Source organism: Hemiscyllium ocellatum, chromosome 15 (genome assembly GCF_020745735.1).
Source record: "Hemiscyllium ocellatum isolate sHemOce1 chromosome 15, sHemOce1.pat.X.cur, whole genome shotgun sequence".
NCBI lineage: Eukaryota > Metazoa > Chordata > Chondrichthyes > Orectolobiformes > Hemiscylliidae > Hemiscyllium > Hemiscyllium ocellatum.
The window spans coordinates 25,971,164-25,998,872 of NC_083415.1; the positions used below are offsets into that span (position 1 = coordinate 25,971,164).

The 27,709-nt window shown below is 41.3% G+C and overlaps 1 protein-coding gene across 1 annotated transcript in view; it reads right to left on the bottom strand.

Annotated features, from left to right (window-relative positions):
* Positions 1–24,093, bottom strand: part of LOC132822912 (partitioning defective 6 homolog beta-like) — a 91,844-nt gene extending 67,751 nt beyond the window's left edge. Inside the window, exons 1-2 of the mRNA XM_060836316.1 lie at positions 23,735–24,093; positions 16,868–17,090 (exon numbers count right to left, since the gene is read on the bottom strand). Coding sequence (XP_060692299.1) covers positions 16,868–17,090; positions 23,735–23,797 — 286 coding nt within the window. The 5' untranslated portion in view covers positions 23,798–24,093. The remainder of the gene's footprint in view (positions 1–16,867; positions 17,091–23,734) is intronic.
* Positions 24,094–27,709: the final 3,616 nt, after the last annotated feature.

Sequence of the window (27,709 nt, forward strand, 5' to 3'; positions counted from 1 at the left end):
ATCTCAGTGAAGTGCCATTCTGATCTTAACATACTCTTTCCAGTTCAGATTGCTTAGAGGTTACTTTCTTGTTCCGATTACCTTAAAAATATTTTTAGTTCCGGCAGCTTAAAAACTTGATACAAACTCTCATAACTTGGAGACTTCACAAACTAAAACCCAAGATTCTGAACAGGAATCATATCAATAATGGGTTCTGGTCTGATTTTGCTATCACAAAGTTCAACTTGTCAATATCTCAATTAATATTACCTGTATACTGCATGTTGCTTAACTGAAGACTTATATGTTGCTGGAAATGGTGTTCTTAGTTCTTTGCTCTAAATGACGTTCTGAACTCTTGAAAGAACTATTTACCCCAAGAACCGAAATCATTTCTTCTTCATCTCGACTTCATAACTCAAGATATCAAATGATAATAATGTTATATAACTTTATCACAAAGGAGACAGTATAAAAGTCGATGCATTCTTGTCTATGTTGTGGGAAAAGGATTCCAAGTTTATTTTTAAAATATAAAAAAAAACTGAATTTTAGTTTGTAGTTAACATTTAACGGAATTCTACTGTTCGTAAATTTTCCAGTCTTGACATGGGTTTTACAAAGTTTCCATTGCAGGAAAGAGTAGCTAATTAATGAAAGCAGCTGAGACTACTTTTCTGAAAGTGGTATCAGCCAAGTCTTTTCCTTAAGCAGCATATTTTAAAAAATGTGATGCAGTGATAGCATCCTTAACTGAGCCAGGAGACCGCGATTCACATTGCTCTTGCTCCATAGGTATGCAATAACTTCTTTGAATCCCTTGATCAGAAAATATCTGTAAAACCAAATATGCAGGACGCTCGTGGTGCAGTGGTAGTTTTCCTATCTGAGTGAAGAGTCCTGCTCCACAACTGTGCCAAAACACATCTGAATAGGTAGGTAAGTATCTGTAAAGAGAGGCTTCTTAGTGAGACTTAGCACAAAGTGAAGCTTTAAACAGAGTGCTGAAAGCTTAGGTGATAGGCACATTAAGGGAGGAGCTAGTATGCCTTTGTTTGCTACAACTTTTCCATTTGCCAGCAATTGGTTCTTCATCCACAGGAAAGCATCAACCAGCCCAGTGTGTATCCACCACGTGATTAAGATTTGTTATAGGTTTAAAATAGTATATTTACTATTGACAAATAGAAAATGAAAATTGATTGACTAAAACAATAACTATTTCAATTAACCAAAAATAAAATGGCAAAGGTAATGTTTCAGAGCTATGGCAATGCAATCCTGGACACCTGCATGATCCAAAACAAAGACAAAGACATCGGTGACAACTGTGCCTAGAGGAGCTTCACTTGAGTTTTGAGCTGGAGGCCAAGCTATAAACACTGCAACACATTGATAAAGGAAAGTAATCGAAGTGTTTTGTACCAGGAGTAAGTCGCACCACTTAGATTAGGATCTTTTGACTGGTTTGCACATCAGTGACAAGTGAACACAAATACCATTGAAGTAAGAAAACTCAAGAGGGCAGGAACCACAAGCCCGAGAGATTGTCCAACAGAGTTGACTCTCTTTTAGCTTGTTCGGATGAAAATGAGGGCTGTAGGGTCGATCATCTAATTGACCAGAGCATTATGATGCAGGGTAGATCACAAATGGGTAGACCACAAAGATTGAACTGGTAGCAGGAGACAGCATAGGGAAGGGTTGGGAGAAGAGGCAGGGTGGTGGTTGAGGCAGTGGAAGAGCTGACACTAATCTTAGCAGTAACATGCAAGAGTTCAGAAATCTGTGCTGTCCAGCCAATGCCAAAGTTTGGGGATGAACACAACATTGGGAGGGAAAAGATCCAATCATCATGGTCCAAGCAGAAGCCAATGACATAAGCAGGCCAAGGGAAAAAGTTTCTGCATGGGCAGAAACAGCAAAAATTAAAAAAGTAGGGCTTCAAAAAGTTTGCTGACTGAACCAGAATTTACTGCCTGTCCTTGGCACCCTCAAGGTGATGGTGGTGAGCAGCCCTCTTGAACAAGTATCACTCATTTGGTGTAGCTCGGCTCCCAATGCTGTCAGGGAGGAGGTTCTAAGATTTTAACCCAACACTATAGGAATAGCAATATGCTTCCAAGTCAGGATGGAAGTGGGTTGGAAGGGAACTTGTCGGTGGTGGTGTTCCCATGTATCTGTTGCTCTTGTCTTTCCAGACAGAAGTGGTCATGGGTTTGGAAGGTGATGTCTAAGGAACCTTGGTGAATCTCTACAGTGAATCTTATAGATGATATACACTGATGCTATTCAACAGCAGTGGAGGAAGTGAATGGAACCACATCCGTAAACAATTGAGCAGGGCCCTTACTCCTGGATGACATCAAGATTCTTGAGTATTGTTAGAGCTGCATTCATCTAAGGAAGTAGGCAGTATTCCAAAACCTCCTGAATTCTGTCATATAGAATGCGTGGGCGGCACAGTGGCACAGTGGGCGGCACGGTGGCACAGTGGTTAGCACTGCTGCCTCACAGCGCCTGAGACCCGGGTTCAGTTCCCGACTCAGGCGACTGACTGTGTGGAGTTTGCACGTTCTCCCCGTGTCTGCGTGGGTTTCCTCCGGGTGCTCCGGTTTCCTCCCACTGTCCAAAGATGTGCGGGGTCAGGTGAATTGGCCATGCTAAATTGCCCATAGTGTTAGGTAAGGGGTAAATGTAGGGTATGGGTGGGTTGCGCTTCGGCAGGTCGGTGTGGACTTGTTGGGCTGAAGGGCCTGTTTCCACACTGTAGTAATCTAATCTAATCTAATCTAGATGGTGAACAGGCTTTGGGGAAATTAGGAGCAATTGGTCACGCAACCACTACGAGATTTTGGGCATGCTAAAACATCTCAGAAGCCCCTACCATGCACAGACCTCAGAGGTCGACACAGACAAAAAGGCTTGGAGGAAATGTTGGTCAAGGAGTGAGTTACTTGCTGCAGGATTCCAAACTATTGATCCACTCTTGTATTCTCAGTATTTATTTGGTGAGTCCAGTTCAGTTATTGGTCAATGGTAACCCCACAACATTGATGGTTATACCATTGAATGCCATTCCTTCCAGTTGGATATAGCCACTGCCTAATAATATCTGTTGTGCAAATATTGTCACTTGTCACCAGATATTGTCTAAGTCTTGCTGCATTTGGAAACATAATCACCTCTGGATTGCAGGGAGATACAACAGATGTGTGAAATAGTCCCTTAAGTAGGAACATTGAGTGTATCTGTAAGTACATGAAAGAAAAATGCCAAGGGGATGACTCATCATCTGAGGTCCGCTGATGATCCTGGTGCGCCTCACTGGGGTAGCATGCTGGAAATCAAACCCTACTAATCCCAGAGAATTCACAAAAATTTAAAATGCACGCAGAATTCATCAATTTACCTCACTTTTAGATCTAGACTGACAGAAAGCGAAGAGGTCTACTTATAAAAGAAAGGAAGATAAAACAATAAACCAACCCATCTATATACAATACAAAGGGATTAGGGTGAGAGAGGGGAAAGATATAAAAAGAGAGACCCAAGGGGCAATTTTTTCACACATAGGGTGGTACATGTATGGAATGAGCTGCCAGAGGAAGTGGTGGAGGCTGGTACAATTGCAACATTTAAGAGGCATTTGGATGGGTATATGAACAGGAAGGGTTTGGAGGGATGTGGGCCGAGTGCTGGCAGGTGGGACTAGACTGGGTTGGGATATCTGGTTGGCATGTACAGCTGTTTCCATGCTGTACATCTCTGACTCTATAATCATATCAATCTCAAAAACACTCCTTCATATGAAAAAAAAGGAAACAAACAACTTTTCCCATACTACCCAAAGTATCACTCTTACAATGCTATTCCAGAGACCTTGCATCTAAAACCTCAGTACAGCGAAGTTATTGCTGCTTCAACCTTTAGACTAGAACTGCACATAGCTCCAGGAAGAAGCCATCACACACCTGTTTAAATTTATTCAGTTTTATGCAACTTCCTTGTGGTTTTATCCTTATACAAGATTAAAAGGTAGAAAATTTAGACTATGAAAAAAAGCTACCTTGAAATATAAAAGCCAGATGGTAAGAGTTTCTAAAAAGTTTTTTTATAAAAAAAGGAAAGATAAAGAATGAGCTAAGTGAACATTGGTCCTACAGAAAAAGGTATGAGAATTAGTGATGGAAAATGAGAAAATGGCATTTGAATTGAACAGGCATTTTGCATCAGTCTTCAATGTAGAGGGTAAAAGTAACATTCCACTTGCAATTGTAAAATTAGAGAATGGAAGAAGGGGGAGAAACAGAAGAAAATTAGAATCACCAGAAAAGTGGTACTCAACAAATGACTAGAGGTGTAAGGTCACAAGTCCCCAGGTCCTAATGGATTTCATCCAGAAGGATCAGTGCTGGGGCCACAATTATTTACAATCTACATTAAATGACTTGAACAAGGAAAGTGAACATACATTAGCTAAGTTTGTTGATGACACAAAAACAGATAGGAAGTCACGTGATGAGGTTGACATAATTTGCAGAGGGATATAGATAGGTTAGGTAGGTAAGCAAAAGCTTGGCAGATGGAACATAACATGGGAAAATATGACATTATGTACGTTGGCAGAAACAACAGAGGTGTCCAATATTAAATCCAAGGTAATCAGGTACAGCCAACACAATTTTAAGAAAGGAGAAATCATGGATGTAGGTTTGCTCGCTGAGCTGGAAGGCTAATTTTTCTCAAAACTCACTAAGAGAAATTATTTTTGACCAGTTTAGCGTTTGAAGTAGTAATGTGTTGTGGATTCTGGGAAACTAGTGGATATATTACTTAGATTTCCAGAAGGTATTTTATAAAGGTGTCACAAAGTTTGTTAGGAAGAATAAAGTTGGGTGATTTAATGAGTATGACATTACATAGATAAAAGATTGGCTGGTTAAAGGAAGCAGATAGTCAGCATAAAATGGGTCATCTTCTGGCTGACGTTATTCAATGAGTGGTGTGCCACAAGGATCATTGCTGATACCTTAACTCTTTACAATTTATATAAATAAACTTGGATGAAGAGCCTTAAAGGTTTGCTGATGATACTATTGTGCTAAGTTGTGAAGAGGACATCAGGAGGCTAAAAAGGAATAGCTTAAGAGAATGACCAAAGATCCAGCAAATGGAGTATAAAACATGAAGTTGTCCACTTTGGCAGAATAAATAAGCATATTATCTAGAGTGAGAGATTGCAGAGTTCCAAAGATGTTAAGGGATCCATGTTAATGGATGAATCGCAAAAGGTTTGTTTGCAGATACAGCAAGTAATTAAGAAAGCTAATAGAAATGGAATACAAAAGGGTTATACTTCAGTTATACAGGGAATTGGCGAGATGACATCAAGTACTGTGTACAGTATTGTTCTGTTAATAGAAAGGGTCTAAATACATTGAAAGCAGTTCATAGCTTACTGGACTCCGGAATGTACGAGCTGACTTATGAAAGATTGGACAGGCTCAGGTATCTGCTGGACTTTAGATGAGTAAGAAGCAATCCGATTGAAAACAGAAAACAAGAATCTTGATAGCGTGGATGTGGAAAGGAGGTTTCTTGTAATAGAATCTAGATCGTAGGATCATACTGTTAAAAATACGGGTGCGCTCATTTAAGACAGGGAAAAAAAGTTAGAGCGTCACAAGTCTTTGGAACTCGCTTCCTCAAAAGGCAGTGGAAGCAAAGTCTTTGAATATTTACGGCTGAAATTGACAAATTCTCAGTAACTGAAAAATGTGTTGCTGGAAAAGCACAGCAGGTCAGGCAGCATCCAAGGAGCAGAAGAATTGACGTTTTGGGCATAAGCCCTTCTTCAGGAATAAGGAAGGTCCCGTCCAAAGATGTGCGGGTCAGGTGAATTGGCCATGCTAAATTGCCCGTAGTGTAAGGTAAGGGGTATGTGTAGGGGTATGGGTGGGTTGCGCTTCGGCGGGTCGGTGTGGACTTGTTGGGCCGAAGGGCCTGTTTCCACACTAAGTAATCTAAGGTGTGCCAAGCAGGCTAAGATGAAAGCTAGGGAGGAGTGACTTGGGGGAGGGGCGTTGGGAATACGATAGGTGGGAGGTGGTTAAGGTGAGGGTGATAGGCAGGAGAGGGGGTGGGGGCGGAGAGGTCAGGAAGATGATTGCAGGTCAAGAAGGCAGTGCTGAGTCCGAGGGTTGGGACTGAGATAAGGTGGGGGGAGGGGAAATGAGGAAGCTGGAGAAATCTCCATTCATCCCTTGTGGTTGGAGGATTCCTAGGTGGAAGATGAGGCACTCTTCCTCCAGGCGTCGTGTTGCCCGGGTCTGGCGATGGAGGAGGCCAAGGACCTGCATGTCCTTGGCAGAGTGGGAGGCAGAGTTAAGTGTTCAGCCACAGAGCAGTGGGTTGGTTGGTGCGTGTCCCCCAGAGGTGTTCTCTGAAACGTTCCACAAGTAGGCGACCTGTCTCCCCAATGTAGAGGAGGCCACATCGGGTGCAGTGGATGTAGTAAATGACGTGTGTGGAGATGCAGGTGAATTTGTGATGGATATAGAAGGATCCCTTGGGGCCTTGGAGGGAAGTGAGGGGGAGGTGTGGGTGCAAGTTTTGCATTTCTTGCTGTTGCAGGGGAAGGTGCTGGGAGTGGAGGTTGAGTTGGTGGGGGGTGTGGACCTGATGAGGGAGTCGCAGAGGGAGTGGTCTCTCCGGAATGCTGATAGGGGAGGGGAGGGAAATATATCCTCGGTGGTGGGGTCTGTTTGGAGGTGGCGGAAATGACGAAGTAAGCAATGGCTGAAAGATTATCATGGAGGTGGGGTAGGTGAGAATGTGGAACTGAGGTTCCAATCATATCATCCATGATCTTAAGTGGCAGAGTAGGCTCAAGGGTTTAAGTGGTCTTCTAATTACATGTTTGTTGTGCTGGAACTTAGAATTGACAACTTCTGCTCGAGGTTAAGTCTCATTGCAAAAGTTCAAAATTACTATGGAATAAGATCCCAGTTTGGTTTTCAGTGATGAATTAATTTCACAATTGCTTTTTTAATACCTTCTTTAGACTCGAAAACTAATTCATACTAGTGAAATGTCAAATTTCTCAATTATACCACTGTCACTTCTCTCACCAAATTGGACTATTAATTCATGTTGCCAAATACTAAACAAGTGAGTGGGGATAGATCTTACTGTTCTAAGTTTGTGAAAAACATGGTACATTTTTACAATAGCAAAATAACAGGCTGGATTAATATAAAAGCAAGCTGAAAATCTAAAAATAAAAAAAAAGAGTGATGGACAGCAAACTTCCTGTTTCTTTTTGAACTAATGTGATTATCAGTATAGAGTCATTGCTGCTGATGCATGCCAAAGATCCCCCTTGACTTGATATCACACTCAAATTGCTATCAGGATAGAAGGGTCTATGCTAGAGATTGCTGGATGCCTGTAGTTTGCTTTCTTCAGCGTTGACAAGTGCCATTGCAATGCTGCTGACCATAGGAGAAAGTGAGGACTGCAGATGTTGGAAGTCAGTTAAAAAAGTGTTCTGGAAGTGGTGCTAGCACAGCAGGTCAGGCAGCATCTGAGGGGCAGGAGAATCGACGTTTCAGGCATAAGCCATTTATCAGGAACTTTGAGGGGGAAGAAGGCTGAGAGATAAACTGACAGGTGGGTCGGGGGGGGGCAGGTGGAGGTAGGTGGGAAAGTGCTAGGTGAATGCTGTTGGGAGGTAATTGTGATAGGTCAATGGGGAGGATGGAGCAGACAGATAAGGAAGTACAGGTCAAGATGGTGGTGCTAAGTTGGAGGGTTGGATCAGAGTTCGGTTTGGGGGCTTGGGGGCGGGGGGGGGGGGGGGGGGGGGGAGAAGAAGAGGAGAAGATGAGATTTTGGAACTAGTGAAGCTGACGATGTTCTTTGGTTGGAGGGCCCCAATGTGGAAGATGGGGCATTCTTCCTCTAGTTGGTGGGTGGGTTTGGTTTCGCAGAGGCGGTGACCTGAGGACTTGCACGTCCTTGGGGGATTGAAGTGGTTGGCAATAGGGTGTGGAGTTGTTTCGTGTGTACATCCTAGAAATGTTCTATGAACTGCTCTGCGAGTTGGTGTCCTGTCTCCCCAATGTAGAGGAGACACAGAGAGCAATGGACAAAGTAGATGAGGTAGCTGGACGTGCATGAAAATCTCTATTGGATTTGAAATGATCCTTTAGGACCTTGGACAGAGGTGGGGGGAAGCTGGAAGAGGTGTTGTGGGCACAGGTTTTACACCTTGTGCGATTGCAAGGGAAGGTGCCAGGTGTGGAGAGTGGATTGTGATGGGTTGCGAGGGCAAAGGTGCAGGAAGTGGAGATGTGCTGGAGGGCATCGTTGATAACATGGGAGGGTAAATTGCGGTCTTTGAAAGCGGAGGACATCTCAGATAAAATTGCTCCTCCCGGGAGCAGATACAGCAGAGGTGGAAGAATTGGAAGTAAGGGATTGTGTTTTTATAGGAAGGGGTTGGGAGGAGGTGTAGTCAAGGTAGCTGTGGGAGTCGGTGAGTTTGAAATAAAGATCTGCGTTGAGTGGGTCAATGGAGACAGAGGTCCAGGAAGGAGAGGGAGGTGTCGGAAATGGTCCATGTGAACAGGAGGTCAGGGTAGAAGGTGTTGGTGAAGTTGAATTATTCAACCTCCTTGTGGAAGCACGAGGGTGGTGGTGATGCAGTCATCAATGTAGCAGAAAAAAAGATGGGGATGGTGCCGGTGTAACTGTGAAAGAGTTTCACGTATCCTACAAAGAGGCAGGCATAGCTGGAACTCATGCGGGTGACAAGGTTAGCCAATATTTCACTGTTTAACAAAGCCCATCTTAAACAGCATTTGCCACTGATCAGCTCAACTTCATAATTTATCACAATCTGCTTATTCCACTTCCCACTAGAGCTTTCCATCCCTCTCCAAAAGTCTAGCTATAAATTTAATATTTCTTTGGTCAACAATTCCTAATCATTTGTATACTGAAAATACAATATCAAAACTAGAGTGTCAATCTCTCTATATGCTATCACAACTATCTTTCATCAGTTTGATTTTGCAAATTCTGATCAACTTCATACAGCCTTTCAAATCACGTATAGCAAATTTTATTAGTAGAACTATTGAAAAGTAGGTTTAAATTTAAAAAGTTCAATTTACCCTTACCCAAGGGATCAGTTATGTACATTAATGATCTAAGCATGAATATTGGAGGTCTGATCGTTACATTCACTTTGACAAAAACTGGCATGGTAAATAGCAAAGATGAAAGCCTTTGACTACAGGACAATATAGACTGGCTGGTCAGATGGGCTGAACAGTAGCAGATGAAATTTAATCCAGAAAAGTGAGCAAAGTGCATTTTAGGAGGACTAACATGGCAAGGGAGTAGAGTCATAGAGATGTACAGCATGGAAACAGACCCTTTGGTCCAACTCGTCCATGCCAACCAGATATCCCAACACAATCTAGTCCCACCAGCCAGCACCTGGCCTATATCCCTCCAAACCCTTTCTATTCATATACCCATCCAAATGCCTCTTAAATGTTGCAATTGTACCAGCCTCCACCACTACTTCTGGCAGCTCATTCCATACACGTATCACCATCTGCTTGAAAAAGTTGCCCCTTAGGTGTCCTTTATATCTTTCCCTTCTCACTCTAAACCAATGCCCTCTAGTTCTGGACTCCCTGACCCCAGGGAAAAGACTTTGTCTATTTATCCTATCCATGCCCCTCATGATTTTATTACCTCTATAAAGGTCAGCCCTCAGCCTCCGATGCTCCAGGGAAAACAGCCCTAGCCTATTCAACTTCTCCCTATAGCTCAAGTCCTCCAATCCTGGCAACATCCTTGTAAATCTTTGCTGAACCCTTTCAAGTTTCACAACATCCTTCTGATAAGACCACCAGAATTGCATACAATATTGCAACAGGGGCCTAACCAACGTCCTGTACATGACCTCAACTTCTATACTCAATACTCTGACCAATGAAAGAAAACCTAGCAAGTGTCTTCTTCATTATCCTATCTTCCTGCGACTCTACTTTCAAGGAGCTTTGAACCTGTATTCCAAGGTCTCTTTGTTCAGCAACACTCTCTAAGACCTTACCATTAAGTGTATGAGTCCTGCTAAGATTTGCTTTCCCAAAATGCAGCACCTCACATTTATCCGAATTAAACTCCATCTGCCACTTCTCAGCCCATTGGTCCATCTGGTCAAGATCCTGTTGTAATCAAAAGATAACTTTCTTTGCTGTCCACTTAGACTCCAATTTTGGGATCATCTGTAAACTTACTAACTATACCTCTTATGCTGGCATCCAAATCATTTATATAAATGATGAAAAGTAGTAGACCCAGCACAGATCCTTGTAGCACACTACTGGTCACAGGCCTCCAGTCTGAAAAGCAACCCTCCACCACCACCCTCTTTCTTCTACATTTGACCCAGTTCTATATCCAAATGGCTAGTTCTCCCTGTATTCCATGAGATTGAACATTGCTAAGCAGTTTCCCATGAGGAACCTTGTTGAACATCTTACTGAAGTCCAAGTAGATCACATCCACCACTCTGACCTCAATCCTCTTTGTTACTTCTTCAAAAACCTCAATCAAGTTCGAGAGACATGATTTTCCACGCACAAAGCCATGCTGACTATCCCTAATCAGTCCTTGCCTTTCCAAATATATGTAAATCCTGTCCCTCAGGATTCCCTCCAACAATTTTCCCACCATCGATGTCAGGGTCACCGGTCTATAGTTCTAGTTTTCCCTTTCCTAAATAGTGACACAACATTAGCAAACCTCTAGTCTTCTGGCACCTCACCTGTGACTATTGATGTTACAAATATTTCAACAAGTGGCCCTACAATTACTTCCCTAACTTCCCACAGAGTTCTGGGTCCTGATCAGGTCCTGGGGATTTATCTGCTTTTAAAAGTCTCAAGACATCCAGCGCTTCATCCTCTGTAATATGGACATGTTTCAATATGTCACCATCTATTTCCCCACACACTAAATCTTCCACGTCCTCCTTCACAGTCAACACTGGTACAAAATACTTGTTTAGAATCTCCACCATCTCCTGCGGCTCCACACATGGCCTGTCCAGCTGATTTTTGAGGAGTCCTGTTCTCTCCCTAGCTACCCTTTTGTCCTTAAAATGTATTAATAAAATCCCTTTGGATTCTCCTTAAACCTATTTGCCAAAGCTATCACATGTTGAAATTACAATGTCACATTGCCAAATGTTGGAAAATGGGATTAGAATTGAGAGGGATTTGATGACCAGCACAGATACAATATGCCAAATGACCTTTTTTCTGTACTGTAAAAACTAAGACTATTGTCTTTTCAAACATTTCTAACACCACACTAAAAACCAAGTAGATTCTTTTATTTTTTAAAATCTCCAAATATTGCATGAGATATTCTATAAAAGAAAGATTAATGTTTATCATGGCAGAAAATCAGGCAAAACCAGATTTTGAGCTGCTTCTCTCTTCAGATGCTGCCTAATTGGTGACTATTTCTAGCATTCTCTTATCTTGAGCACATCAGTCTATTGTTCCTATTGTTGCATACTTCACAGTAGATACCTTGTTCTTCAATACTATCATTATACAAATCATTTGTACATTCAAGTTGTGCTAACTACAGTGCTTTCAAATGAATAAAAGCAGCATTAATTTGCATGAACAATTAAGAGGAATAACAAACCAAAGCAAAAACAGAAATTCTATACATCATTATCTCTGCAATTCTCACTGTAAAACAAAGTGGCTTAAATGTTGTAGGCCATAATGCTGCTGAGCTGATTAATAAATAAATCTGTTCTCAATCTTGATCATGTTCTGCAGATTGCTTGCAACGATTGCTGAAGAAAATGCTCAAATAGTTTCCCCACACCCCCCATGAAAACATTGTTTGAACAAAAGTTCCAGTGGGGCCAGATCATCACAAGGTAATCTTCACTGCATATTCTTTCAGAGATTCTGGATTAGTAATGCTGGAAGAACACAACATTCAGGCAGCATTCGAGGAACAGTAAAATCGACATTTTGGGCGAAGGCCCTTCATCAGGAATGCAGGCAGCAAGCCTGAAGGGTGGAGAGATAAGTGAGAGGAGGGTGGGGGTGGGAGAAAGTAGTATAGAGTAGCAAGTTTGTTTCAGGACATGGTTGAAGAGCTTCAGGGCAGAGGAAATGACCTGGGAGTTATAGTCAGAGATGTACAGCATGGAAACAGACCCTTCGGTCCAAACCGTCCATGCCGACCAGATATCCCAACCCAATCTAGTCCCACCTGCCAGCACCCGGCCCATATCCCTCCAAACCCTTCCTATTCATATACCCATCCAAATGCCTCTTAAATGTTGCAATTGTACCAGCCTCCACCACATCCTCTGGCAGCTCATTCCATACACGTACTACCCTCCATTAGAAAGAGTTGGCCTTTAGGTCTCTTTTATATCTTTCCCCTCTCACCCTAAACCTATGCCCTCTAGTTCTGGACTCCCCAATCCCATGGATATTTATCCTATCCATGCCCCTCATAATTTTGTAAACCTCTTTCAGGTCACCCCCTCAGCCTCTGACGCTCCAGGGAAAACAGCCCTAGCCTGTTCAGCCTCTCCCTGTAGCTCAGATCCTCCAACCCTGGTAACATCCTTGTAAATCTTTTCTGAACCCTTTCAAGTTTCACAATATCTTTCTGACAGGAAGGAGACCAGAATTGCATGCAATATTCCAACAGTGGCCTAACTAGTGTCCTGTACAGCTGCAACATGACCTCCCAACTCCTGTACTCAATACTCTGACCAATAAAGCAAAGCATACCAAACACCTTCTTCACTATCCTATCTACCTGCGACTCCACTTTCAAGGAGCTATAAACCTGTATTCCAAGGTCTCTTTGTTCAGCAACACTCCTTCGGACCTTACCATTAAGTATATGAGTCCTGCTAAGATTTGCTTTCCCAAAATGCAGCACCTAGCATTTATCTGAATTAAACTCCATCTGCCACTTCTCAGCCCATTGGCCCATCTGGTCCAGATCCTGTTGTAATCTGAGGTAACCCACTTCGCTGTCCACGACACCTCCAATTTTGGTGTCATCTGCAAACTTACTAACTGCACCTCTTATGCTCGCATCCAAATCATTTATGTAAATGACAAAAAAGTAGAGTGCCCAGCACCGATCCTTATGGCACTCCACTGATCACAGACCTCCAGTCTGAAAAACAACCTTCCACCGCCACCCTCTGTCTTCTACCTTTGAGCCAGTTCTGTATCCAAATGGCTAGTTCTCCCTGTATTCCATGAGATCTAACCTTGCTAATCAGTCTCCCATGGGGAGCCTTGTTGAACGCCTTACTGAAGTCCATATAGATCACACCTACTGCTCTGCCCTCATCAATCTTTTGTTACTTCATCAAAAAACTCAAATCAAATTTGAGACATGATTTCCCACACACAAAGCCATGTTGACTATCCTGAATCAGTCCTTGCTTTTCCAAATACATGTACAAATTCCTGTCCCTCAGGATTCCCTCCAACAACTTGCCCACCACCGACGTCAGGCTCACTGGTCTATAGTTCCCTGGCTTGTGCTTACCACCCTTCTTAAACAGTGGCACCACGTTTGCCAACCTCCAGTCTTCCGGCATCTCACCCGTGACTATCGACGATATAAATATCTCAGCAAGAGGCCCAGCAATCACTTCTCTAGTTTCCCAGAGTTCTCGGGTACACCTGATCAGGTCCTGGGGATTTATCCACCTTTAACCATTTCACAACATCCAGCATTTCCTCCTCTGTAATCTGGACATTTTGCAAGATGTCACCATCTATTTCCCTACAGTCTATACCTTCCATATCCTTTTCCACAATAAATACTGATGCAAAATATTCATTTAGTATCTCCCCCATTTTCTGTGGCTCCACAAAAAGGCCACCTTGCTGATCATTGAGGGGCCCTATTCTCTCCCTCGTTACCCTTTTGTCCCTAATATATTTGTAAAACCCCTTTCGATTCTCCTTAATTGTATTGGCCAAAACTATCTCATGTCCTCGCTTTGCCCCCCTGATTTCCCTCTTAAATATACTCCTACTTGCTTTATACTCCAAGGATTCACTCGATCTATCTTGTCTATACCTGACATATGCTTCCTTCTTTTTCTTAACCAAACCTTCAATTTCTTTAGTCATCTAGCATTCTCTATAGTTACCAGCCTTCCCTTTCACCCTGACAGGAATATACTTTCTCTGGATTCTCATTATCTCATTTCTGAAGGCGTCCCATTTTCCAGCCGTCCTTTTACCTGCGAACATCTGCCTCCAATCATCTTTTGAAAGTTCTTACCTAATACCGTCAAAATTGGCCTTTATCCAATTTAGAATTTCAACTTTTAGATTAGATTAGATTAGACTTACAGTGTGGAAACAGGCCCTTCGGCCCAACAAGTCCACACCGACCCGCCGAAGCGAAACCCACCCATACCCCTACATTTACCCCTTGCCTAACACTACGGGCAATTTAGCATGACCAATTCACCTGACCCGCACATCTTTGGACTGTGGGAGGAAACCGGAGCACCCGGAGGAAACCCACGCAGACACGGGGAGAACGTGCAAACTCCACACAGTCAGTCGCCTGAGTCGGGAATTGATCTGGTCTATCCTTTTCCATCACTATTTTAAAACAAATAGAATTATGGTCGCTGGCCCCAAAGTGCTCCCCCACTGACACCTCAGTCACCTGCCCTGCCTTATTTCCCAAGAGTAGGTCAAGTTTTGCACCTTATCTAGTAGGTACATCCACATAATGAATCAGAAAATTGTCTTGTACACACTAAAATTCCTCTCCATCTACACCTTTAACACTATGGCAGTCCTAGTCGATGTTTGGAAAGTTAAAATCCCCTACCATAACCACCCTATTATTCTTACAGATAGCTGAGATCTCCTTACAAGTTTGTTTCTCAATTTCCCTGACTATTGGGGGATCTATAATACAATCCAATAAGGTGATCATCCCCTTCTTATTTCTTAGTTCCACCCAAATAACTTCCCTGGATGTATTTCTGTGAATATCCCCACCTCAGCATAGCTGTAATGCTATTCCTTATCAAAAATGCCACTCCCCCTCCTCTTTTGCCTCCCTTTGTATCTTTCCTGTAGCATTTGTATCCTGGAACATTAAGCTGCCAGTCCTGCTCAAGCCTGAGCCATGTTTCTGTAATTGCTATGATATCCCAGCCCCATGATCCTAACCATGCCCTGAGTTCATCTGCCTTCCCTGTTAGGCCCCTTGCATTGAAATAAATGCAGTTTAATTTATTAGTCCTACCTTGTCCCTGACTGTTTGACTCACTTCTGTTCTCAGCTGTACCCGTGCAGTGGGAGAGGGACTCCCTGAGAGTCTTGTAGAGAGAGGAGGAAAACTTCGTCAAGGCAGGCATTCTTTTTCAGAGAGCCTAGGCTGAATGTTTGAAAACCTTGTCCTACTAATGATAAACGAATCTATTCCTGTCCTTAACCGATTACCACTAATCTTTCACCTTTTGCTCTTTGGTAAATTTAAGGTAAAGGTTTAAATTAAATGCACTGAATTTGAAACAAATTTCACATCCTTCTGCTGATGTTTTCCAAGTCTATATGTAGCCTTGCAGTTGCAATGTCTGAAAACTGGTTTTCTGTACAGTATATCTACTAACCAAGTTAAGTATTTTAAAAATCAGAGGCTCTGATAGCTCAGTTTGCCAGATAGCTGGTTTGGTGATGCAGAGTGATGCCAAGCACAGACTAAATTTCTCTAAGATTACCATGAAGGTCCCATCTTTAGAATCTTGCGCACGCCTGAAGCATGGTGATCCTCAGGCTAAACCATCGCCAGTCACCTCTGTCCAATGAGAGAGCAGCCTTCTGGGACTATGATCACTTAATCTTATTTCAAAACATCAAAATATAGTATTTTCTGAGTTGCCAGTTATACTTAAACCTACAAAAGAACTGAAGCAATTGAATTAACCAAGAAAAACATCCACATTAATGTTAATTAGGTCAAAATCATAGTTTACATACTTGTCCTGGCTTGCAGCTATGCATGTTTTACCCTGTTTATTTGCTAAGTTTTCTTTTCAGGCCTGACTGCAGTATTGATGTCATGTGCTTCATTAATCACATCCAAAACTTCAAGCAACATCACCTCTTTTCAATCTGGGGTTAGCAAGGGAAAAGTGCTTTCAGCAGTCGCACAATTACCCATTAAGCTATTAGTTTGGCGTTCAACTGAAGCCACAGAATATAAATGAATATCAGATAATTTTTTTTTCTTTTCTAAAACGACAAGGGAAAAGGAAAAAAAAACACAAGACTCTTGTGTTTTCTTGTTTTTTTTGTGTGACCTACTCATTTAAGTCCATGAGCCCCCTATCCGTTTTGTGCAGCCACATACGCCTGCTAACTTAAATGATCCAACTCATGCTCACTCACATGAAACTCCTGGATTGCTATGTGACCATGCAGATTTATGAAATAACACAAAATATTTAATGTTGTAACGGATTAGCATATACAAAATAAGTATTAGCATTAGAATTATAGTTGCATAGAAACAAAGAATAATTTAATAAAGACTAATTAGATTTGAACATCAAACATTTAAAAATCAAGATATTGAAATATTTATTATATTCAAATCAGCCAACTCTGTTACAGACTAGGAGGATCAATCTTTGTCCATGACCTCAAATTTGTTTTGGTCATAGTAGTTCCCTCTTTTACTGCTAACACAAAACAAGCATTGCACCTGAAGAGTCAACTTACAGCTATTAACCATTCTTTTAAAATGTTCTTACCTGTTCTTTGTAGAAATACCCTGAGAAGTGGGTTTGCTGTCTTAATTGCCTTCAGATAGTTGTCATCATTATTTATCGGCAACAAATCCCCATGAATGTCAGCATAACCCACTAACACGTCAATGTTTGGAATTCTGTGGACATGCTGCAATAATCCATAAAACTCTTCAAATTTTCCAGGTTTGGATCGATCCAAAGAAAAGCGCCGAAATTCAGCCCCAAACTAAATAAAGTAAAAAAGGAAGAAAAAGTACTGAAGCCAAGTGGTACACGTTTGAACCATTAGGAAGCTAATATTTGGAATTCAGACAGAATATTTAAAAATGAATGTACAGTAACACATATCCCTTAGATTATGTATTCCTTGGGTCATTCTGCAAAGAACAGACTCCACAGGGATTTCTTAATCTGCAAACTGGTAAAAACACTGTCAGTTCCCATTGACTTTTCAAAGTTAGAGGGCGATCCAGAGAACAACCAAGGAATTTACTGGAACATGTGTTTAAGTAAACGTATAAATCAACATGGCATAACCGGTCAAACCAGTATTATTTCAATTTTTAAAATCAAAACATTTATGATTGCTTTAGAAGCAAAAATCTGTTTTTTGGTTACTATCAAGCAGCTTATATGAAAAAAGCGCTTAAAAAAAACTGTATTTAGAAATGAAATGTTTTAAAATTAAAATTTGTCAAAAGAAATAAAACAGGACTAAACTGCCATACACTGTGTAGACATTCTTTAGTAATCACAGGAATGCACTAACGTATCCAAACTAGATAGGACTGGAGTGGACTGAGAGGATGAAAACATTCTTTTGCATCTTGCCTGTGGAAAGTCACAGCAAATGAAATCCAGATAACAATGAAAGCAAAGAAAATCAGAAACAGCAAAACAATTTTCTGCTAGGTTCAAATGCATAAAAATTGACTAGATTGGGTTGGGATATCTGGTCGGCATGGATGGGTTGGACCGAAGGGTCTGTTTCCATGCTGTACATCTCTATGACTCTAAGAACATTTACTTTCCTATCTTTGACAACACTTTTGGAAGTAACGACTGGCATAGGTTTCTTCGTTCGTGCTCCATCAGTAAAATATTTTAGAAAGCGGATGTGAAAATAAGAAACTAGAAATAATGACAACTATTTCTAAACAGTAGAATTGATAGTATACACATCAACATGATGCAAACAGCTTATAATACCAACATGCAAAACTTTTTAAAAGAATTGCTTCACTGTCCTTCTTCCCGTTATCCACCATATCATGAATCAGATTTCGCTTAAGTATGTTTCACATAAGCATATATGTATTGTTCTTTGGGACTACTACTGTATTTACATCTATAGCTAAGCTTTTACAGGATAATGAAGAAAATTGCAATGTGCATTAATAAAAGAAGTCCTTGAAATTCCAATTTACAAATCATTCATTCATTCTGTTATCACATGGAGTCATGGAGATGTACAGCACGGAAACAGACCCTTTGGTCCACCTCATCCATGCTGATCAGATATCCTAAACTAATCTATTCCCATTTGCCAGCACTTGGCTCATATCCTTCTAAACCCTTCCTACTCATTTACCCATCCAAAAACAATTGAAATGTTGGAATTACACCAATTATCACCATTTCCTCTGGCAGTTCATCCCATACACACGCCGCCCTCTGCATGAAAAAATTGCGCCTTAGGTCCCTTTTAAATTTTACCCCTCTCACCCTAAACCTCAGCCCTCTATGGGAATAGAGTAAAAGATGTTCTGTTTCCACCTTCTGGTGCCATTTTTACAAAAGAATAAAAAGAAAGCACTAAATAAAGTTCTTCAGCCAGAGTCCTAAACACATCTCCAGGACTTCAGCAAGGTCTCCATTCCAGGCCAACCGCAGCCAGGAGGTCCCACTCCAGGCACCAACACAGCCATAGTCAACAACCTGACGCTGCCGAAAGTGTCCACGCTCCATGTCTCCCATAGCCAGGAGTCCCATTTCAGCTACCACTGCAACTGATGCCACACAGCCACTCCAGGAGTCCACGCATCAGGCCCACAAACCAGGAGTGAGTAACTGGGGTTAGGGAATGGAGTGGGTGTTGAAGAGATAGATAAAGGTTATAGGGTGACTACCCTATGTGTTTGAAAACTATAACCCAAACAACGCAGTACATGATACTAAAAGACCCTTCTTTCTCTCTCCACTAGCTTCAGATAAGTATGTTGGACACAAAAGCAAGACAGCACAGTCACAAAGGGTATGTGGAAACATACCCTTTGATCCAATTCATCTATGCCAATGAAATATCCTAAACTGATCTGGTCCCATTTGCCAGTATTTGGCCCATCTCTCTCTAAAACCCTTCCATATTCATATACCCATCCAAATGCCTCTTAAGTGTTGCTATTGTACCAGCCTCCACCACTTCCTCTGGCAGCTCATTCCATACATGCACCACCTTCTGCGTGAAAAAGTCACCCCTCACCTCCTTTTAAATCTTTCCCCACTCACCTTAAACATATGCTCTCCAGTTTTGGACTTTCCCCTATCCTGGCAAAAAGACCATGGCTATTCAACCTATCCACACCCCTCATGATTTTAAAAACTTCAGTCTCTGATGCTCTAGAGAAAAAAGCCCCAGTCTATTCAGTGTCTCCCTCTAGCTCAAACCCTCCAATCCCTGCAACATTCTTGTAACTGCTTTGTTTCACAACATCTTTCCTATAGCAAGGAGACCAGAATTGAACACAGTATTCCAAAAGTAGCCTAACCAATGTCCTCTATAGCTGCAGCATGATGTCCCAACTCCTATACTCAGTGCACTAACCAAGGAAAGCAAGCGTGCTAAACACCTTCTTCACCATCCTGTCTGTCTATCTGTGACTCCACTTCCAAGGAACTATGCACCTCTACCCCAGGTCTCTTTGTTTGCATCCCAGGGATACAAGTCCTGACCTGGTTTGTTTGATCAAATAGAATACATCACTTTTATCTAAACTAAAGTTCGTTTGCCATTCCTCAGTCAATTGGCAAAGTCCTTGTTTGACTCGGAGGTAACTTTCTTCACTGTTCACTACACTACCAATTTTGGTGTCATCTGCAAACTTACCATACTTTCTATAGTCCATCAGGTTTATTTGAAATCACAAGCTTTCACAGCATCGCCCCTTTGTCAGATGAAGACTTCACCTGATAAAAGGGCAAAGCTCCAAAAACCATGATTTCAAATAAACCTGTTGGACCATAATCCAGTGTCGTCTGACTTCTGACCTTGTCCACCCTATTCCAACACCAGCATCTCCAAATCACACCTCCCATATTCACCTACATAAAATGAAAAACAGTGAACCCAGTACCAATACTTGTGGCACACTGCTGGTCACAGGCCTCCAGTTTGTGAACCAACCCTCCCCCACCACCCTCTCTGTCTCTTATCCTCAAGAGAATTTTTATCCAATTGGCTAGCTCACCCTGGATTCCATGTGATCTAACCTTGCTAACCAGTCTACCAAGTGGAACCTTGTTGAATGTCTTGCTGAAGTCCATATAAACAGTGTCTACAACTCTGCCTTCAATCTTCTTGTCATTTTTCCAAAACATTTATTCAAGTTAGTGAGACATGACTTCCCACACAACAAAAACAATATTGACTCTTCCTAATCAGTCCTCGCTTTTCCAAATGCTTGTAAATTCTGTCCCTCAGAATCCCCTCCAACATCACAGAATTTTTAAATGTTCACTCACAGGATAAGTGCCACTGGCCAGACCAACATTTATTTCCCATTCCTAGTTTTCCTTGAGAGCTGCAGAGGGCACTCAGAACACATACCTCCACCACACTTAATTCAAAGTCATTCTGCATCTCACTTCCTAGAATATTTCTCTTGTCTGGTTGATGTTCTGGAACTAAATAAGTTGAAAAAAAAATTATTTATAGCTTCCACCTTACTGATGGAGCTTCAGGCTATTATAACCTGCTCCGAGAACTTGCTCACATTTTGACAGCTATGGAAAATTCCAAAATAGCATGAGTCAATCCACAATGCATTAAAATAAAATGACCTACAATCTGCTTTTTTCAAAAACAAAAATATCCATCTCAATGTTAAAGGGATCAAGATCCACATCTTCAGACATAAACTGACTTTTCCTTGGGACCATACATTATCTACATACCAGGTTTTCTCAAAATGCGTCCATTAGTTTAAGATACAATTAGTTCTGCTATAACACGATAGTTCTGTTCTCATGCAATCCCGTGGTATAAGAAAATTGTGTAATAGCAGCACTATTTAAACTAATGGTGGGGCGAGAATCACGTCATAACCAATACACTCTCAAACTTCCTGCTTTAGGAACATTGAATCCAATTTGTCAAGTGTTAAAGCAAATTTGTGTTAACAAAACCACGTTATAGCAGAATGACCTGTATATTAATTATGAATAGACTAACAGCAGCACAACCATTCAGTGGCACAAACAAAAATAAACTATTCATCCCATCTCCTCGTGGTAAAAGGTGCTTCAAACAATTTGGATCTGTTTCCAAATCTTCACCTAGAACTAATCCGTTCTCCCTTGGCCACGCATTGCATTCCAAGCTTTATTAAAAATCCATCCATTCATTTTTGAGAAGTATTATTTACAGATAAACAGAGGCAAAAGTCATTATCTTGACCTGCCTTCAGCTAGGTGATAACCAAAGAATTACTATGTACCTGAACAAAATATCCACAAATTGTGATGACATTTCATTCAAATATAAATGTCTCTTTATATTGTGGCAAAAAAAAAAGATTGTTTATAGAGAAGAAAAATACTTCAAGTAGAATTTGCAAAATAATTGTCATTTTACATGTCATACTGATTTCTGCATTTAGATTGCATAGGTACGCTCTAAAAACAGTGGCTGCTCATACATACAAAAAGAATGAGCCAAGTGTCAATGCTGATCGTGGATTAACAAATAAAGTGCTGTCCTGTATAAAGACTTCCATGGGTGGGAGGGGTTTAAAATCTTAACCTATGTATTTTTATACCAGTGTGTAAAGTTCAATGATAATTATGTACTATTACAATTTAATTGAAATATAGAATACAAGCGTTACAGAACAATAGTCTTCGATCAATAATAACATTGTGTTTGTTTTATTTCTACAAATATAAAAAAGTTTGAAAAGGGCAAATACTCTGGTTCACCTATAGACTTTACAATATCCTAGATGTTTCAAGTTTAAAAAGCATATCATGCATTTCAAAACCATGAGACTTAAAAAAAAGGCAATGAATTCAATGCATCCAGAATGTTAAGAATAGAACAGAAGCCAATAAATAAAAACTAAAAGTTACACCCCGAAGCAGGTCACTTTACTGGAATATACAAGAAGCTATCATGTTAAAATTTTGTTTTTTTAAAATTTATTCATGCATCACTGGGTAGACTAGCAATTATGCTTATCACTAACTAGCCAGTTGGCAGTTAAGTATCAACCATGTTGCTGAGGGGGGTTTGTAGTTACATCTAGGCCACATCAGACAAGAATAACAATTTCCTTCCCTACTGGACTTTATTGAACCAGATTGGTTTCTCAACAAATGACAATAGTTCATGGTCATCATTACACACTTAATTCCAGATATGTAGCCAAGTGGGCCAACCCAAGGTCATGCACTATACTTCCTTTCTTCATTTACTCTGCAACCAACACTCTTGACATTTAACCATTAAAATTTTTAGATCAGACAAATGTTATAATACAAAAAAAACTTCATTTTTCTTCAGATCATGGGATCAAACCTACAGCAATTTCTTAAGATTTGCACAACAAGGATTTGTTTCAAATGAAAGTCTGCAATCGTATTTGTCAAATTGCTTCATAAATTAGAAGCACATTTCATTTGAAGCTAATAGAACATTAGGATATTTACTACCTTCAATTTGAAAAGAAATAGGAGTTTCTTACATATTCAAGTTTGTGACTAGGATTAATTGGGAGTCCACACACTTCTGGACATCAGATAAAGATTAAGCACATCGGAAATATGGTCTAATTAAGGAGGTTGTGATCAAGCAAGCCATTTATGTGATGTAAAAGGTTTTGGACATAGCTGAAGCTGTAGTTAAGTATACACAATTAGGGCTATGGTCACTAATATTATGATAAAATAGCCAAATTGTTTGCACACATTATATTTCCATCAAAAAATAATTCATTCACGAATTTTCATGCTGACAACTTAATGTACTTTATCAGTTTGTTTAACTACATTAATTCAGACAGAAGTTGAAGTATAAATTAGAGGGATCTGACAAACTGTAACAACGTGTGCACCTGGTGCTGACTTTTAGGGTTGTTACCTATCAACTTTGCCTAGGATAGTCAAAATTCCCTTTCCACTTTAGCGAGCTTCCAGACAAATCCTCTGGGAACACAGATTTTTAACTACATCGCTAATTGCTTTCTATTGGCATTTACAAGCCTCTTCGAAGTTTCTTACAAAGCAAGAAGCATTAAAAACAACACGCAATGTACTGCGCAAAAAAAAACTTGTTACAGCCGCCGGCTATTCTCTGAAAAATCTTAATGTCTTTATTACTTCCTTGAACTGTGCTGTCACCTGCTCCAGTAAACTCAGAACGGAAAAACGACCCGTCTACCATAAGAAAAATATAAATTATCGCTCTAAAATCTCCATTTGAAACAGGCCTGTGTCTGGCCGTCAGATTGAACCTTGGCCTCAGCAGCTTGCTGACAGATCCTGTGCCAACACTGGCCGAGGCTCTGGGATTAATTCCCCAATAGCTACTGACTGGCAAAGCACGAAGCTCCCTCCTGCTTTCCTCGGACATTGCGCCTCCTTTTACGCACACACCTTGCTCTTCACCTCCACGGTCTCCAGGCTTCTGGACGGCGTCCGGTGATGAGTCTTGATCATTTTCGGAAGAACGTTTTCTTGTCCGTTTTGGTGCCAGCTGCTCACCCCGACCTTCCAAGGGCAGCGATTTGAATCGGCCCGGGGCGTACTGAGGGAGTTTTGGGGGGGCGGGGGAAGTAAGGTATACGAAAGGTCGGGGACCAATCTCAAGACCCCCGCCGAACCCGTCCTAGCACTGGCTCCTCCGCCTCCAGCCGCCGCTGTTCGGCCTCCAGCCGGTTCCTGGCGGCTGCGCGTGCCCGACTCCTCCGCCCACCCGCAGCTCGTCCTCGCACACCCTCCCCTCCTAACGACCCGCAAACTCCAGACTTCGTTACCAGAAGACGTCACTCGCCCCGGAAACCCAGCCTCGGTTTCACCTGTGTGTGTGTGTGTGTGTCTATGTATGTACGCGCACCCAGCCCGCTGCAACATTTCAAGCGGGCGCTCGCTCGTTTCATTGTCCGCCTGCCCATCGTGCATTTTTAAATGCGCGCTCTGGCGCGCGGCCGCCCAGCGGCGGTTGACACCACCTCGCGGATTCGAAGCGTCGGTGATGGGTCCAGGTATCAGAAATGCCTTGAGTGAGCAGGTGTCAAGTCGGCGTCTGGTATAGGTTGCGGCTAAAGCAAAAGTTTCAGCGAACAACTTTGAAACTTCTGCTTTGTGTTCGGCATAATTATCCGAACTTCACTGATAAATGCAAGTAAGCCTAAAATTAAACAATAACATTTAGATTTAGTCCGCTTTATCAGCACTTAAATAAATATTTCGCTTTCACTAAAGAATCTTTAGTGCTATGAATTTTAAATTTGTATTAATTGGTTTTCATTCTTCGATGAAATACATGTGGCTAAAGATAATTATAAACAATTTCACTGATGATTTTGATGTTTTCAGGATTTATTTTCCCGTTTTGTTGGTCCTCTGCAGAACCTATTCATTCTCAACTGTTTAACACTCAATTTTCCTTCCTGAATATTCCTCCCTTCTTCCTCGCTATCATAAATTGACTGATGCTCTTGAAAAGGGTAAAAATGGAGTATGCAGGTGACTTGTAAAAATATAAAAACAGCCAGGGCTTCCACAATGGGGGAGAGAAGTTAAAGTAAATTTTGATGCCATAGGTATTAAAATTGGGAAAATGTAATTTCAAGAATGTATAATAGGACATTCAGAAAATCTGGCTGAAGAAATTTCTCCTTAACTCAGTTCTAGAGAGTCATCCCTTCATTCTGAGGCTGACTCTCAGGTCTTGGTCTTTCCTCTTAGTGGAAACATCTTCTGCCTGCCCATTCTATCCAATCCTCTCAGTATTCTGTAAGTTTCAATATGTTTCTCCTCATCCTTCTAAACTCCACTCGAGTACAGACTCGTCTGCCAACTGCTCCTCCTATGACAAGCCCTTCATCCCTGGGATTATTCCCTCCAAGGCCAGCATATCCTTCCTTAGATATGGTGCCCAGAACTGCTCTCAATATTTCAAATGCAGTCTGACCAAAATCTTATACAGCCTCAGCAGTACACCTCTGCTCGACTTTTTTTTTACCATCTTGAAATTTTGTGCAAAGTTACCAGATTTTACCAAGGGTGCTATAGGATCTCACCTAGCCTTCAACACTGTGTGGCATTCTCTCAGATATTTACTCATTTCAAATGAGTGGCAATAGTAAGACTTCAGAAGTGAAAGACTACAAGTTAGCATAAGAGATTGGGAGAGATCACCTAGCATGCAACAGAACCTCCTGGTCTACACTGTAAAGAAGAGGAGAGTGGTAAAGAAGGAAGGATCTCACCAACTACATCTTACTATTGCATAAAGGAAGTGGCCAATGCCATATTCATCAGGGGAGATGACCATGTAAAGACTTGCTTTTGCTTTCAGGACTTAACAGTTCATTTTAGCTTGCTGCATGTCTCATGGCACTTCTTTGAGATGAATTGATTTGCATGTAAAAGCACATCTAATAATTATATGTGTAATGTTCACTTCATTTGATCAACAATTTTAAATGATCAAATGATCCTGAGGCTGTTCTGTATTCTAGATTCCCCAGGCAGCTGAGAAGACCTATCTTGCCTAGGCCCTTTAAAATCTTGTATGTTTCAATGAGATTACCTCTCATTCTTCTAAGGAACAGAGAATGTAGGCCCAATTTACTCAGCCCCACATCATGGAACAATCTTCTCATCCCAGGAACAATCTCATAAACCTTTGCTGTATTATCTTCAGTGCAAGTATATCCTTCCTTAAATGTTGAGACTCTGCACTCCCAAGTGTGGTCTCATAAAAGACCTGTACAATCGTAGCAAGACATTCTTGTACTTGTAATCCAATCCCTTTGCAGTAAAGGTCAACATGCCATTTACTTTCCTAAGTGTTTTTATGCCTGCATGCTAACTTTGAGTTCGTTGGACAACTACACCCAGGTTTCTCTGAACATCACATTTACAAATTTCACACCTTTAACTGAAATATTGGGCATTTCCATTTTTAAGAAGAAAGTGAATAATCTCACACTTCCCAAAATGACAGTTCACCTGCCATCTTGTTGCTAGCTATTTTATTCTGTCTATATCTCTCTATAGTCTCTCTACTCCCTTCACAACTCAACAGGTGGCATGGTGGGGCAGTGAGTAGCACTGCTGTCTCACAGCACCGAAGACATGGGTTTGATTCCAGCCTCAGGCAATTGTCTGTGTGGAGTTGGCACGTTCTCCCTGTGTCTGCACAGGTTTCCACTGGATGCTCAGGTTTTCTCTCACAGTCCAAAGATGTACAAGTTTGGTGGATTGTTAAATTGCCCATAGTGTTCAGATGTGTAGGTTAGGTGCTTTAGCTACGGGAAATGCAAGGTTATAGGGAAAGCGGGAGGAGAGATTGGTCTGGTAGGGGATGTTCTTTGGAGGGTCATTGTGGACTTTTGAGTGGAATGGCTTGTTTTCACACTATAGACTTTGTATGGATTTCTATACATTGCTTTGTATAGCCAGCAAACTGAGATACATTACTCAATACTGATCTTTATGGCACTCCACTAGGCACAGCTTGCAACTTAAGAATGACTGACTTAGTTTTTGTGTTCTACTCTTTGTTTCCTGTCTTTAATCAACATTCTTTGCAATCTAATATATTATCCCCAACCCCATGAGTTCTTATTTGTCCTTTTGCATGGTACACTATTGAATGCCTTTTAATCACTATGCACTTTCTTTCCTTTATGAGCACAATATAAACATTTGAAACCAGACCTCAGAGTACAATGGGATTTTGATTAGATGGGCCAATGAGCTGAATAGTGACAGATGGAATTTAATTTAGGTAAATGTGAGGTGCTGCATTCTGGAAAGACAAATCAGGGTGGACTTATACACTTAATGGTAAGGTTCTAGGATGTGTTGCTGCACAAAGAGACCTTGGAGTGCAGGTTCATAGTTCCTTCAAAGTGGAGTCACAGATAAATAGGATAGTGAAGAAGGCATTTGGTATGCTTTCCTTTATTGGTAAGAGCATTGAGTAAAGTACTTTGGAGATCATGTTGCGACTGTACAGGACTTGATTAGGCCACTTTTGGAATATTCTGTGCAACTCCGGTCTTTCTTCCATAACAAGGATGTTATGAAACTTGAAAGGGTTCAGAAAAGATTTACAAAGATGTTGCCATGGTTGGAGGGTTTGAACCATAGGGAGAGGCTGAATAGGCTGGGGCTATTTTCTCTGGAGCATGGGAGGTTGAGGGGGTGACCTTATAAAGGTTTATAAAATTGTGAGGGGCATGGATAAGGTAAATAGACAAAGTCTTTTCCTTGGGTTGAGGGAGTCCAGAACTAGAGGGCATAGGTTTAGGGTGAGAAGGTAAAAAATTAAATGGGATCTAAGGGGCAATGTTTTCATGTATGGAATGAGTTGCCAGAGAAAGTGGTGGAGACTTG